This window comes from Limulus polyphemus, unplaced genomic scaffold (assembly GCF_000517525.1).
Source record: "Limulus polyphemus unplaced genomic scaffold, Limulus_polyphemus-2.1.2 Scaffold3006, whole genome shotgun sequence".
In the NCBI taxonomy this organism is placed as follows: Eukaryota; Metazoa; Arthropoda; class Merostomata; order Xiphosura; family Limulidae; genus Limulus; species Limulus polyphemus.
In genome coordinates this window covers 129111-144181 of record NW_013668616.1, presented here as the reverse complement: position 1 = coordinate 144181, position 15071 = coordinate 129111, and the positions used below count along the sequence as shown (strand labels likewise).

Sequence of the window (15071 nt, the reverse complement as noted above, 5' to 3'; positions counted from 1 at the left end):
TAGTATTGTAGTACTCTTTACTAGGTCCTCGAGTAGTCTTGAAGTACTCTTTGCTAGGTCCTCGAGTAGTCTTGAAGTACTCTTTGCTAGGTCCTCGAGTAGTCTTGGAGTACTCTTTACTAGGTCCTCGAGTAGTCTTGGAGTACTCTTTACTAGGTCCTCGAGTAGTCTTGAAGTACTCTTTACTAGGTCCTCGAGTAGTCTTGGAGTACTCTTTGCTAGGTCCTCGAGTAGTATTGGAGTACTTATTGCTAGGTCCTCGAGTAGTCTTGGAGTACTCTTTGCTAGGTCCTCGAGTAGTTATGGAGTACTCTTTACTAATTCCTCGAGTAATCTAGGGGTACTCTTTACTAGGTCCTCGAGTAGTCTTGGAGTACTCTTTACTAGGTCCTCGAGTAGTCTTGGAGTACTCTTTACTAGGTCCTCGAGTAGTCTTGAAGTACTCTTTACTCGGTCCTCGAGTAGTATTGGAGTACTCTTTACTAGGTCCTCGAGTAGTCTTGAAGTACTCTTTGCTAGGTCCTCGAGTAGTATTGGAGTACTCTTTACTAGGTCCTCGAGTAGTCTTGAAGTACTCTTTGCTAGGTCCTCGAGTTGTCTTGAAGTACTCTTTAATAGGTCCTCGAGTAGTCTTGGAGTACTCTTTACTAGGTCCTCGAGTAGTCTTGAAGTACTCTTTGCTAGGTCCTCGAGTAGTCTTGGAGTGCTCTTTGCTAGGTCTTCGAGTAGTCTTGAAGTACTCTTTGCTAGGTCCTCGAGTAGTCTTGGAGTGCTCTTTGCTAGGTCCTCGAGTAGTCTTGGAGTACCACAAATGTTATTTTTATATTCCTGACCTGTAAATTGTTCACTGTTGTAACATCCTACCGATAATGGCTGGAGACGGCTTGAATGGGTAATGAAGAGTAATTTTGGATGACAAAACCTTGTCGAAACGTTGTACATTTGCTGTTATATTAAAGTTTTTCTTCATTACCCATTCAAGCCGTCTCCAGCCATTATTAGTCTCAAAGTGGGTTCCTCGTCATCGAATCCTACCGATAGTTACGCCTAATTAAACTATAACTTTCTCCACCATTGCGAAGACATATTAAGTTTTCGTAAGACGTCTAAAATATGTCGACCCTGTATTAACAACTAAAACTTAGGCAAGTGTGAATGAATTTCTTTAACATGCTTGTCACATGCTGACTCCATGTGCCCTATTAACAAAACACATAAACTCGACCCTCTTTAATAGACATATTAGTAAACTTTTCCATTATATGAAATTTGCTTTCAACTTCAACTTTAATTTTCATTCAACTAACTCGAAAACCTTGTCATTATTCTCTTTTAATATAGCCCCCCCCCCGCTGGATCATCGAAAACCTTGTCATTATTGTCTTTTAATATAGTCCCCCCCGATGGATCATCGAAAACCTTGTCATTATTGTCTTTTAATATAGTCCCCCCCCGATGGATCATTGAAAACTTGGGCATTATTCTCTTTTAATATAGTACCCCCCCCCCGATGGATCAGTAGTAAGATTGACGGATTATAGCATTAGAATTTGGAATTTGATCCCTATGGTGGGCACATCTCGGATTACCCAATGTGCAGCTTTGCACTTAAAAACAAATTCTAAATATATACTGATTATTGCATATTTATCATTTAGACCTACACGGCTATCCTGACTTGATTAAAGTTTATCTTGATATCATATCCCTGTTTTAGACTTACCAATTATATATAAATATTGCGATTACATGTTTGGTGTTTTTACTTATGTAATAGCCGTCTGCTACTTCTTTTCGTACTCTCCAGAAGTATTTTAACTGTTATGAAACAACAACTAGATGACGACATTCTGAAAATGTTTGTATTATTTGTTGATACGTTTCTTGGTCTACGTTTATATCCACTCGGTATGATATTCTTTAATCAAAGTTGTCTATTTTCTTTCTAACTAATTAACTAGTACTAGCATTTAAGGCCGAAAAAAAATAGAGCCTGAAAAGTGGCTACGAATAAAGATAATCAAAGGTTTTTCGTACACAACAAAAACTATGCTGAAATATTTTTTAGACGTATTTAATTCTTTAGGGATGATTTTCAAAGTCTATCTTAGACCATTATTCCGACCTCCCCCCTCCCATCTCAAGTGGTAATACAAAAACACATCATTACTACTGATTTCGGACACCGGGCATATAACAACGAATTAAAACTTAGGACTTATAACGATTGCAGCGACAGTTACTGTAGTCAAAGAATGCAGTGTAAAGTGATTAGTTACCAAACGCTGCGCTAGGTGTATTCTACAAGTTGCTAGCGGAGGGTGATGGCAAACTGTCATTAATAACCTAGCTGTCGTTACGAACTTTATTATAATCGCATATTATATCTAGGTGTTGGTTGAAACAATAAAATCTCCCATGGAAATTGTTAATGTAATGTAAAAGGTGATTGAATACTTTTCCTCTTTCCATGCAACATATCTTGGGCTGCTTCTATAAAACACACGTATTCACTCGAAATTAATGTTCCATATTTATCTCGGGTATCAAGATCAAAATCTTGAGAAAATAAAAGATTTTAAGAATTTCCAGTTAAACCCCAGATAGCGAGCTTTCCCTCAGAACATTGTTGTAGTAAAAGAAAAGTATTACTGGGGGTTCTCGTTTATATACATACACATTTCGTTGTTATCTCTATAAACATTAAAATACATACATCCTGTAAATTCGGCTGGAATTTTAATTGTTTAACGTTCGGATTTTATTTTTCTGTCAATGTTTATTAGTAGAGTAAAAAAACGCAAAGTATTTTAACAAGTTATCTACTTCACTCGGGGGTTCGTTATCATCTGGTAGCACATTCTAATGTTCACGAATAACATTACTTTAGCATTCTTCCCATAGATACAATAGATTACTGTACAATGTTGTTAGAAACCTGTTACATGTTATAACTATATCTTACTGTGTTTCACATGAACAACAAATTTTTATTGTTGTTTAATAAGTTGAAATGCTGTTTAACTTGTTGTCTAAAATCGTTAGTTTTTACGCGAAAAAGTCTACTAAAGTGCAAAAAAAAAAAGAATGTGTGTGTGTGTATATACATATACAAAAACACACACACACATACTGGTTGAATACGTTATTTTCAAACGGTTTTCGAATCTCATTACGTTGGTAACTCCATGTCACTACGTCCAGTCATGCTCTATCTGACGACCATGCACCTAGATAGTAACCCTGCAGCGTAGATGGTTTTGTTTGTTGTTAAGCGCAAAGCTATACAATGGGCTATCTGTACCGTGCTCACCACAAGTATCTAAACCCGTTTTTTAACGTTACAAGCCTTCGGACTTACCGTTAAGCTACTGTAGCGTAGTTTCTAAGGAAAAAGGTTTTGTCGTAAGGCTGTTATGTCCAGGTTTCGGAAATTATAAATCTCCAATCTAAAACACATTTTTATGACCTGAGTGCAAGGATTTTGTGTCGGAAAGAACTATTACGCACTCTTCTAAAAAGCGATCAATTTTCGGTGGAATCTCACTGCCAACGAAACGCCATTGTCAAAATGTAGTTCTGATACATTCCGTTCCACTGGCTGTGATTGTCACATAGCTTGCTGATTTATATATTGAAATTGTTTTACGAAAATATACTAAACCCTCTGTATATATATATCCTACTATTTGCTATTACTGACCTTATAATAAATTCAATTTGGCACTTCTAACTTTTCTTCTGTTTTTTAAACAACATAAATATTGCTATAATTTGTTCCACTATAAATTTGTCGGATGTCATATCGTTTTCCAAGTATAGAAAAAAATAAAAAACTGTGAAAACTTTAGAATGATCATTCCAGTACATTACGTTTCATTTTGTGGAATTCAAGATTATACGTTAAAAAACAAAAAAGTAGTAACCGACGGTAAGAAATCAAAGTAAACATAATAATATACTACTTCTAACAACCAAATAAAACCCAGTGAAAGACTACCTGTTATTCTGCTAATGTTAAGGAACGTCACCAGAGAGGAAAACTGGGATGGAAATACTGTCTCAACTATGTAATATTACAATAATACATCTGTAACGCACGGATTAGACTGATACTGAAGGTTACTCACTCTTTATAAAAATGATGTTCTTACTTTATTGTTCATCGTGCTCAGTCTGATGACAGTGATATTGCTTCACATTGCAGGTTCAGTTGCAAGAAGCCTTTGCTAAAGACCAATCTTCTATCACACCGATATTGACAAACTTTCGACAGCTTATCTACTGTACATGAATAGAGAAAAAAATTACAATTTTAATGAAATGTAAGGATCCTTGCTTATTCGTAGAATTCCTTTAAGAACTTTCCAAAACAAAATAAATATTGCAATTGTTTCTTTTTGTTTTGAATTTCGCGCAAAGCTACACGAGGGCTATCTGCGCTAGCCGTCCATATTTTATCACTGTAAGGCAGCTAGTCATCACCACCCACCGCCAACTCTTGGGCTACTCTTTTACTAACGAACAGTAGGATTGACCGTAACATTATAACGCCCCCACGGCTGAAAGGGTGTGACGGGGATTCGAACCTGCGACCCGCAGACTACTAGTTGTATAGATTTGAAAACGATATTCAGTCCCTACTATGGTTGGCAAACTTACTGCTTCATTTAGCTATACAAATCACGATGACAACCAAAGTAGGAACTGAAAATCGTGCGTGTACTTTTTATTGCAGCATTTATTTTGTTTTGGATACTTCTTTTAGCAATTCTAGAAATAACCAACGATTCCTACTTTCCATTAAAATGTTAATTTTTTTCCTATTTATTTGTTTAGTTCTATATGTCCATGAAATGGACACAACATCTATAAACTTTCAGTATATCCATATCCCTGATAGCTATAACTTTTAAAATAATTAAAACCACAAAGTTATAAAATATGATCCTTAATTTGGCCTACACATAAGTATATAAAACTGCTAAAGTAGGGATTAAATTTTATAAATTTGTTATTGTAGTTTTAATTCTTGTTTCATTACTTTTTGTAGCAGGATCCTTAATTCATGTTAAAATTCATAATTTTTAATAGTCTTCTTCATTTAATTTTTATGTTATATCTGTATAAATTATATACTTTATCTTTAGAAACTGTCGCGTGTCTATCCATCTGTACGTAGCGCCATCCATTGAGTTGAAAAGATATTTAAGTTCGTGCATGATTTGTTTATCGTTTATATGATACCTGTGCGTGTGAATTTTATCGAAATATCAAAAGGGGATACCCACATACCAGTCAAGTAATCTGGAGAAATCTTGTAGCGAAAGTCAGAGCCGTTTAGACGCTAGCATCGCTGACGTGATCAGGTAGGTAGGTAGCAGACGAAAAAACTGCTGTTTTAGAAATTTTTGAATTGTTATATCGGAAATGTTAGCGACCTTTTTTGTGTATTATTGGTATATATGCACATAATATATCATAACCAATACTTTGAATGGTCGGTTTTTTGCTTGGGAATTCGATAGGGTGTTTTTTCGGCGCGTGAATTATTTGGAATCCCTGTCGATTCCTACTATTACCGTCATTAATATGAGCATCTACTTCCGAAGCCAACATTTAAGTAGACCAAAGACACAAGGAAAAACTTTGGAGCTGCATCTATGAAGCTAGCAAGTATTTGTCATTTTCATGAAAACAAAGGCTAAAAGTTTGTGAACTTTCAATTTATCTATTTAATGGAGATAAGCCCAGTTTCATCATAATTATTTCATGAGACGGAAAATTCTCTTTTGTAAACATAGCTTTCACTTTGCGGGTAAAGGCATATTTTTAGTCTAAGAACAGTTTTTATGCTTACCTTAAGTTTATAAAATCAACAAATATACGCACAGATAAAATATATCCGTTGGATTTGTTGCAGGCTGAAATGAAACGGAAATATTAACTGAGAACGTTAAACCTTTTATTCATCGAGCTCTATACAAGGTCTTTTGTAATAACTAAATTTTAACGTTTATTCTTTCATCAAGCCACATTATGAATTTCAACCCACAATTATGTAACAGAATTATGATATTAGGTATTTATATTTTTCAAGTCAATTTCTTAGATATACATAACAGAATTTCGTAAGTACAGAGGTCAGCACATTACACTGCTTTATAATCAGCCTTTCTAGTCCTTCGTGTTTCGAAACGTTTTGTTGAGTTTTAATTATTAAAGTACAATTTAAAATTATTTAGTATTTCTAAAGAAAATAAATTTATTCATGGAAAATCTAACTGTACCGTTGACTTTCTACTGACTTACAATTTGAACTTTGATATTGCTCATAGTGTTTGTAAACCCTACGATTTGTTTTTATCACCCCACTTTCCGAAAGCTATTAGATGAACAGATCTTTAAATCTCTCTGTAACGTGATTTACGTACCTTGTGCCCTGTTCTATGCTTTTGTTGTATTCACATATTTCTTCATACATTTTGTACTAATATCTGATAATGACAACATCGTTCTTCGATCACTGTACAGTGAAGATAATCGCTAATGAGAAAATTTTCGCCCAACACTCGACTATTCGACGGATAAATTCTTTATAAAATATTCATCCAAAAAACAAGAATAGTAATTCAGGCTTCAGTTACAGTATAAAATAACCTTACTTATCCTCAAGTTCCCATATTTCAACTGTGAAGGTATACAGCACGCGAGTACAACGTGATATACAAAAAAGGCAGCCCTCTTTCATCACTATTTAATACGCCATTGAATTGCAAGTAAAGTGCATGAACACAGACACTCCTAAAAAGGCTACTGTTAAAACTATTACATCAAAATTATATTAATGTCATTATTTAAAAAAAAAATTAACCAGAATGCATTTTAAACTTGTTAATCTCTTGTTATTATAAATTTTTCTTATCTCATTAAGAATTATTTCGTTTCATTAATATTATACTGCTTTTTCTCTAAACGACTCTTTGCGTGTTATTTTTGCGATATCTACAAAATTAATACACAAATATGAAAATGAGACTAACTTAAACTACTATATTCGGTAAAATCAAAATATTATTATTCAAAACAAGCGGTTTATATCTAAAAGTTAATTTTATGTAAAGTGACTAGCTAATGTTATGATGAGACCTCAAATAATTATCTGTTAAGTTCCCAGGAAAAAACATTAATTTGCTCTTTCACTACCATGACACATGTTAAGGCTCTTGAAAGAACGTTTACTGATCCTTCAAACTCCAGGTTTCCAAGAGTTTGCACGTTATAGTTGTATGGACTTTATTAATTCTTGAGGCTCCAGATTTACAGTAACTTGTGGTTCTGGGAAAAACTTTTACAGCTCCTTTAACCGTTTGTCCGTTATACTTATACAAAGAGTGTTTGTTGATCCATCAGACTTAGGGATTCAAAAGTTTATTGTAGTTATTTTACTAATTCTTTAGATTCCAGGTTTTCAAGGGTGTGTCAGTTTTAATTCTAGGGGAAACGTTTGCTGACCCTTCAGATTCCAGATTTCCAATAAGTATTGTGGGTGTGAAAAAAACTTTTACTGAAGTTTCATACTCCAGGTTCTCAAGAGTTGTTGTCCTACGAAGAACTGTTAATGACTTTTTAGACTTCACGTTTCGAAGAGAATGTTCGTTGTCATTCTAGGAAGAATTTTCATGATTCATTAGACTCAAAGTTCCAAAGATTTTGACTGTTGTGGTTCTAGAAATAACACTTACTAATCCTTAGGCTCCAGGTATGTCCGTTGTGATATTAGGAACAACTTTGACTGATCTTTCATGTTTCAAAGAAGAACGCTTGTTTGTCTTTCAACCATCACTTTCACACAACTTGTTGTTTATTCAATTTTTTTTTCTCAAAAATAAAGATAAGATTTTTATTTTCATTACGCGACTGCAAGAAATGTAAATTTCCACCATTCTGCTTAGGTTAACAAAGTTAAACGATTTTCCAAATACAAAATCACTTATAAAGGCATCAGTAGATACCATAAACAGAACAACAAACCCTAAGACTCTGCATTGTCATGTATGTGGTTAGGGAGCTTGTCTTGCAATTTGAGGGTCGCAGGTTAGAATCCCCATCCCACCAAACATGCTCGCCCTTTCAGCCTTGGGCATTATAATTTGACAGTCAATAAAAGAATAGCCCTAGATGGTGGTGATGACTAGTTGCCTTCCCTCTAGTCTTTAGATGGTAAATTAGGGACAGCCAGTGCAGATAGCCTTCGTGTAGCTTTGCGCGAAGATCAAACCAAACTTAAAACAAAACCCAAATCCTCACTGAAGATCAACATACTCAAATCCCAGCTTAAAATGGAAGCTTATACATCTGACCATCAAACCCAGGTAACCGATGAAACCACAAGCCTAAAAAGCTAGAGAACCTAATCCTTCAGTTGCTAGTCTGACAACAACAAAGAAAATACCTACACCATAGGCCATCTCTGCCACTGGTCAGAAACACTACCCAAAGTAGTATATAAAGTGCTTAAAGAACTTCTGGACAAAGACACTGCTATCAGCAAAAGTGTTTGCAGACATTTACTAATTTTTAAAAAGCTGACAAATTACCTTGAACATCATTCCCTCAACCTACTCTGGCTCTAGTTCACCACTGAGACATCCCTGGTTGAAAATCCAACCCAAATTTGTAACAAAAGAAAGCAAGTGAGAAGAGATTGTCTTGTCACCAACTGCTCGTAGGTCCCACTCAAAATTCCTCTCAAGATTTTTGTTGTTGTCTTAAGCAAGTTTTAAATTCAAAATACCTGTCAAATAGCTGTATCTATTAATAAATCAACAACATACAAAACAGAATTTTGCTCTGCGGATGTTCACTACTTCCAAAGAAAATTTTTCTTGCTTTTTAACAATACATTTTTTGCAATAATTTAAATAAAATATCAGAACATTATAAATCTTAATTCCTTAAAAATCACAAAATGTAATTTCTAATTTAATTTTTCTGTTGTAACTGGCTACCATGATGCCTTTGTCTTTATATGTGAAAATCTGATTATGCATTATTATTTTTATTATAACCAACTGAGTATCATCTCTCTGAATTTGACAAAGTTGAAATGTAGGATAGGTGAAAACAATGACATTAGATAAGGTTTGTTTTATTTAGAATTTTCCCAGAAAGCTACAAAAGATGTTCCCTTATTTTGCAATGATAGACTAAAGGGAAGGTAGCTATTGAACAGAGCCCATCACCAACTCATGTCTGAATGAATAGTGAGATTTGGCAGACACTCTTATATCATATCTATAGCCCCAAAGTTTGTAGTGATTTTTAAAGAAAAAGATTGTGAACAATGACTCTTAGGACTCAAAAGTTTAAACATGCTGACCACTAGGCCATGAAAAGCCCTAAAAGAAAATCTGAAGAACCAGCTATTTCTTGCAATACTAACTTCCCCAAAGGAAATAATGATTTAGAAAACAATGTAACACATAATTAAATTAGTCTGTTTACTGAAATTGTCCTGCAACAATAAATAGGTGGCTTAAAAAATAAGTACAGTCCTGATATATAAATATGACTAATACAAAATATCTGGTTAAAAAACGAAATTCTCATAATAAGGAATATTGAAAATTTCAATATTCTACCTTTGACAAGGCAAAACCACTACTATGTAAATGTCAATTACCCTTTAAGTTCATTTTTTGCAAACCAGGCATTTAATGATCCTTCATGTTCTGAAATGCAAAAGACTGGTCATTTAGTTTGTACTATATATACAAATCTCACATAATCTTGACTTAGTTGTCACTTTGAAATTAATCCCCGAGTTTAAAATGTTCTCAACTGTTCACAAACCATGGATAAACCTCACAGACATCACGATATAGTTGCTTGTACACTTCGATAACATGGTCCATTATCTACAAATCAAGGTATAGTTGCTTGTACACTTCGAATAACATGGTCCATTATCTACAAATCAAGGTATAGTTGCTTGTACACTTCGATAACATGGTCCATTATCTACAAATCATGGTATAGTTGATTGTACACTTCGATAACATGGTCCATTATCTACAAATCAAAGTATAGTTGATTGTACACTTCGAATAACATGGTCCATTATCTACAAATCAAGGTATAGTTGCTTGTACACTTCGATAACATGGTCCATTATCTACAAATCATGGTATAGTTGATTGTACACTTCGATAACATGGTCCATTATCCACAAATCAAGGTATAGTTGCTTGTACACTTCGAATAACATGGTCCATTATCTACAAATCAAGGTATAATTGCTTGTACACTTCAATAACATGGTCCATTATCTACAAATCAAGGTATAGTTGATTGTACACTTCGATAACATGGTCCATTATCTACAAATCAAGCAGACAACTATTAACTGTCAATTTTGGGTCACTTTAAGATACCTTCTCTGAGTCTGAATAAGATGTTCACAACTGCAGTTAGCAACTGTGTTAACAAAAAGATGGTTAGAAACAATTACAGAAGGTTGAGTTTTAGTCAGACATCCACGGAGATGAATTTCTCTCACTGCAAGGTATAAAACAGCCCCCCTGCAACAATGCCAAGAACATGCCCTGTGGACCAATAACAATTGGAGCAATGTTCTTTTAACATACAAGTCACATTTTATCCTGCAACCAGATGGCAGGCATATAATCATTTGGGGAGAACCTGGAATAAAATTGAAGTAAATATTCACAGAGAAGCATAAAGCATATGATGGTAGTGGAAGTTAGGTGTGAAGAATAAAACTTACACTACCATATGTTGGTGTAATTGGTCTTAACTCCAGAATAATGGATGATACCACCATTCCCATCCATGTTAAACTGGTCAATCCATTCTTTGAAGAAAAAATAGGGATTGACCAAACAAAGTGGCCTCTGGACTTCACTCCCATCAATCATCTTAAGAGATGCATCGCATCATCAAGTTACTCCAGACATAGAATATGTCTAAAAAACAGCTTTTTCAGAGGTAAAATTGTTCTAACCTACTACCTTTAATACTAATCTAAACTGAATTGCCTTAAGGTTAATTTTTAGTATAAAGCTACATATTCCTTTTGTACTGTTTTGTTTGTTTTGAATTTTGTGCAAAGCTACACGAGGGCTATCTGCACTAGCCATCCCTAATTTAGCAGTGTAAGACTAGAGGGAAGGCAGCTAGTCATCACCACCCACCACCAACTCTTGGGCTACTCTTTTACTAACAAACAGTTGGATTGACCGTCACATTATAATACCCCCATGGCTGAAAGGGCGAGCATGTTTGGTGGGATGGGGATTCGAACCCGCGACCCTCAGATTGCAAGTCGAGCGCCCTAACCACCGGGCGTTTTTGTACTGTAAATACTATAATTTTTTAAATATTACACCACAAGTATCCATTACAAACAAATTTGTCAGCATAAGTAATAAACATTATAGTTTTGCTCTATATATTCCTTTTGAAATATAATGAAATGATAAAAATATTACAACTGTAAAACCATAATATAATGGTAATAAAGTTTTCTGAGAAGAATTCAGATTTAATTCTTTTTAGAACAACATGGTAAGGTATTAATCACTGCTCTAATGCATTAGTTTTGAGTTACCCTTTCCCTCTTGAAATATGGATAGTTGGCAAAGAATAAAGTCGATTCCTTGTAGAATAAAGAATGTTAGTCTCAAAACAAAATAAATCAAATTTATGATCATTAGGAGGGAAAGTGTTAAAATAGCATTTCAAAATAAATAAAAAGATTTCTTTATTAGTTTCAAATATTCATACAAGAGTTATCTGTGCTAGCCACCCCAATTTTGAACTGATAGATTAGAGAGAAGGCATCACCCACTGCCAACTCTGGGGCTAATTTAACTGACTAATGGGATTTCTCTGTCACTCTTATAACATATCCACAACATTTCTATTGATGCTGAGGCTAATCATTACTTCTTCTATTAACAATTTGCAGTAATAGGTATGTGTCACCCCAAATACAAAGTTATGAAACATGTAGACAAGGAACTTTCGAATGTTTACATCATGCACAGATTTTAAAGCTACATTTGTGTGTGTGTGTCTCATTTTCTAATGTTGAAATATTATTCAAAAAGAGTGTGAGACAAAGGTTCTGACTTGAAATATATAGACAATTTCTTAAATGATTTATAATTAATAAGTGTTTGGATAATTATTGTTTGAAAACTTGGTCCTGTCTTAACATTATTTTTAACAACTTTTATGAAACACATTTTTTTTTTAAACTTTCCATACTATTTGATTTCAGAAAACATAACCACGAGGAGCTCTAATATTTATTAAAACAGGACTTATAAGCATGGTGTTTTTTAAGAAATTAAAATTGCAAATAGGCAGAACTTAAGTTTGTCACTATGCTCATGGCAGTAGAAGCTTAAAACTTATACAGATTACCTACACAAAATGTGGTTAATTCACAACTGCCACTGTAAACTGAAACTGGACGAAGAGTAACATATTTAATTCATATCCTAAACGGATTTATGAGGTGAAAGTGATGTACACTATTTTCAGTAAGAACACCAATTGGAAAAAAAAATTAATTCATTTATTAACCAAACAAGATTCTTCATGAAAAAGATACCATACATATTTTAGACAACAAAAACATGATATGTTAGTCAATAGCAGAGACAAAAAACACAAAAAATTAAATATATTTACACATTCTATTCTACCCAAAAAAATGAAAGTTTTGAAAAAACTATACCTCCACGATGAAGTTCATGAACTTGTTGTAGTTCAATAAAACATATCCCAAATGATCAACCTTTTATACATATTTCATTTAACAGCTTATAATTCCCAACACCAATAAAACCTTATGTATCCATATATATCTCTCTATCTATTTACAATAATATTGTATTTGTCTAAAATTCTGATGTACAGCTAATGAAGATATTATAAAATGAACAAACAGGTTATTGGGAAGTGATTGGTAAAGTAATGATTAGAGCATGCTAATACAATTTTATTTACTATGACGAATGAGAAGGTGAACCAAGCATAAAATCTTTAACTATTTCAATCAAATCATCCCAGAAGAAACTACATACAATTATAGCTTCATCTAGAATTGAAAAATGTAATACATCTCAATGTTTACTTGGTTAATCATTTTTGTCAAAACTGTGAAATCTGCTACCTTCAAATCTGTGAAGTAATACTTATATCTAAAAATGTACACGTCTGACTGTAGTTTTTAAAATTACATTACACTACGAGAATACTGGAAAGTTATGTATACTTTCCTGATGAATTCTTTTAACCAGTAAAGAACAGCATGAGAAAACGTCTATGCACTTTTAACATAACAGCAAAATAACATTACTTAAAATAGAAGTGACTTATATTTAGTTACAAATATGTCTTTTAATCTAAAAACTAAAATTAGTAGAGCAAGACATTAAATCATTGTTAGTACATTAATAGAATTTAAGCTGAAATTATAAAAGTGAGAAACCCTTCACATTTTAAATGTGAAAAAAAAACGAATTGAACACATTATACAACCCAAAGTTAGTTATAACAGAAATTTCCAAAACTAAAAGAGCTATCAGTTTAAATAGAAAATTAGCTGTTTAGAATACAAAGTCCAGTAATAGACTTTTTTTGTTAATACTTAAGTTTTGGTTGAGTAGCAATCTTAAGTCAGTATATCCTTATATACACACATATGCAACTACATTTCATGAGGTCATTATTAATATAGATGTAGCCTTCTTACACTGCCTTTAGTTCTAGCTCCATAAAATACCTCTGACAGAAGAATGCTCGGCTGGACGGTGGCTTGTCTGCTTTCACTAGAAGGGCTCGTTGCATGGAAGACAATTGTTCATATGCACGTAAATACTCTCGGTCAAAAGCAGCTTTGAATAGAAAAGAAACGAAAAAAGTTTAATAATCAATCTATGTTTAAAGATAACAGAACATCATTAAATAGTGCATTAAGAAATCATATCAATCTATGTTTAAAGATAACAGAACATCATTAAATAGTGCATTAAGAAATCATATCAATCTATGTTTAAAGATAACAGAACATCATTAGATAGTGCATTAAGAAATCATATCAATCTATGTTTAAAGATAACAGAACATCATTAAGAAATCATGAATTATAAACAAAACTCCTTTTTAATGAAATGATTATTTTGAACTAAAATCTGATATAGCTTTTATAATATTAGTCTGTCAAGTTTGAACTGTAGTTCTAACTTTAACTAGTTTACTTGCTGTTTTACTGAAAAGACACTAAGGCTAGATGAACGTTTCTGCCCACTGTTTTAAGTTCATTTCAGTTTAAACAATCTTAACAAAATCTAATACAACAAAATCAATTAATCAACCTTTAAAACTTTTTTTTTCAGAAATCAATACTAGTATCAGATTTGTATGACACTATATATGTGTGAAAAATGGCAAACTATAACAAAATGCAACATTATAATTCTGTGAAAAGTGTTTAACATCCACATTATTAATAATATAAACTTTCATTTAATTGGATTTAGTCAGTTGTGATTTACCCATATTTCTTTTTAGAAATGTTAAATACTATGTGCATAAAATCACATACTACTTACTGTGGTCAATGTTTTCTCTGCCCAATGCAACATAACATAGAAACAACAAGCTGCGATAGATACTGTGATAACTCTGACGAGCTGTACAATGTTTTCTCCTTTCATTTATCAACAAGTTTATGGGAGACAGGAGATCATTACACTGGATTCTTGTAAGGATTTGACACATGATGCTACAAGGAAAGAGGGTTTTACTTAAGATCACAAAATAAGCGTGTGACATTGAGTGATAGCAAACTTGACTCTTCTTATTCACAAAAGGTAAATGTTCATTAAAATAAACTCCAAATTAACACCTTTGTTTAACACAATCTAAGTTTTTAAGATCATGCATTTATTTATCACCAAACAAATGTAATTAATCAAAAATATACTGTTTGTTTGTTGTTTTGAATTTCGCGCACAGGTACACGAGGGCTATCT

At 33.3% G+C, this 15071-nt stretch overlaps 2 protein-coding genes across 4 annotated transcripts in view; both read right to left on the bottom strand.

The window, feature by feature from the left end:
• Nucleotides 1-21: 21 nt before the first annotated feature.
• Nucleotides 22-4166, bottom strand: LOC111088025 (probable ATP-dependent RNA helicase ddx17; the record flags this gene model as incomplete). Its single annotated transcript, XM_022396762.1, has 3 exons — nt 4155-4166; nt 352-796; nt 22-291 (listed from the first exon to the last, which is right to left on the bottom strand). Coding segments are annotated over exons 1-3 (727 nt in total), but the record flags the coding sequence as incomplete, so codon positions are not given.
• An 8732-nt stretch (nt 4167-12898) lies between these two features.
• Nucleotides 12899-15071, bottom strand: part of LOC106468432 (DENN domain-containing protein 4C-like) — a 115834-nt gene continuing 113661 nt past the window's right edge. For all 3 annotated transcript variants that reach the window (XM_022396764.1, XM_022396765.1, XM_022396766.1), the window contains 2 exons: nt 14649-14821; nt 12899-13931 (listed from right to left, as the gene is read on the bottom strand). In XM_022396764.1, the coding sequence (XP_022252472.1) occupies nt 13786-13931; nt 14649-14821 (319 nt within the window). In that variant the 3' untranslated portion in view covers nt 12899-13785. The remainder of the gene's footprint in view (nt 13932-14648; nt 14822-15071) is intronic.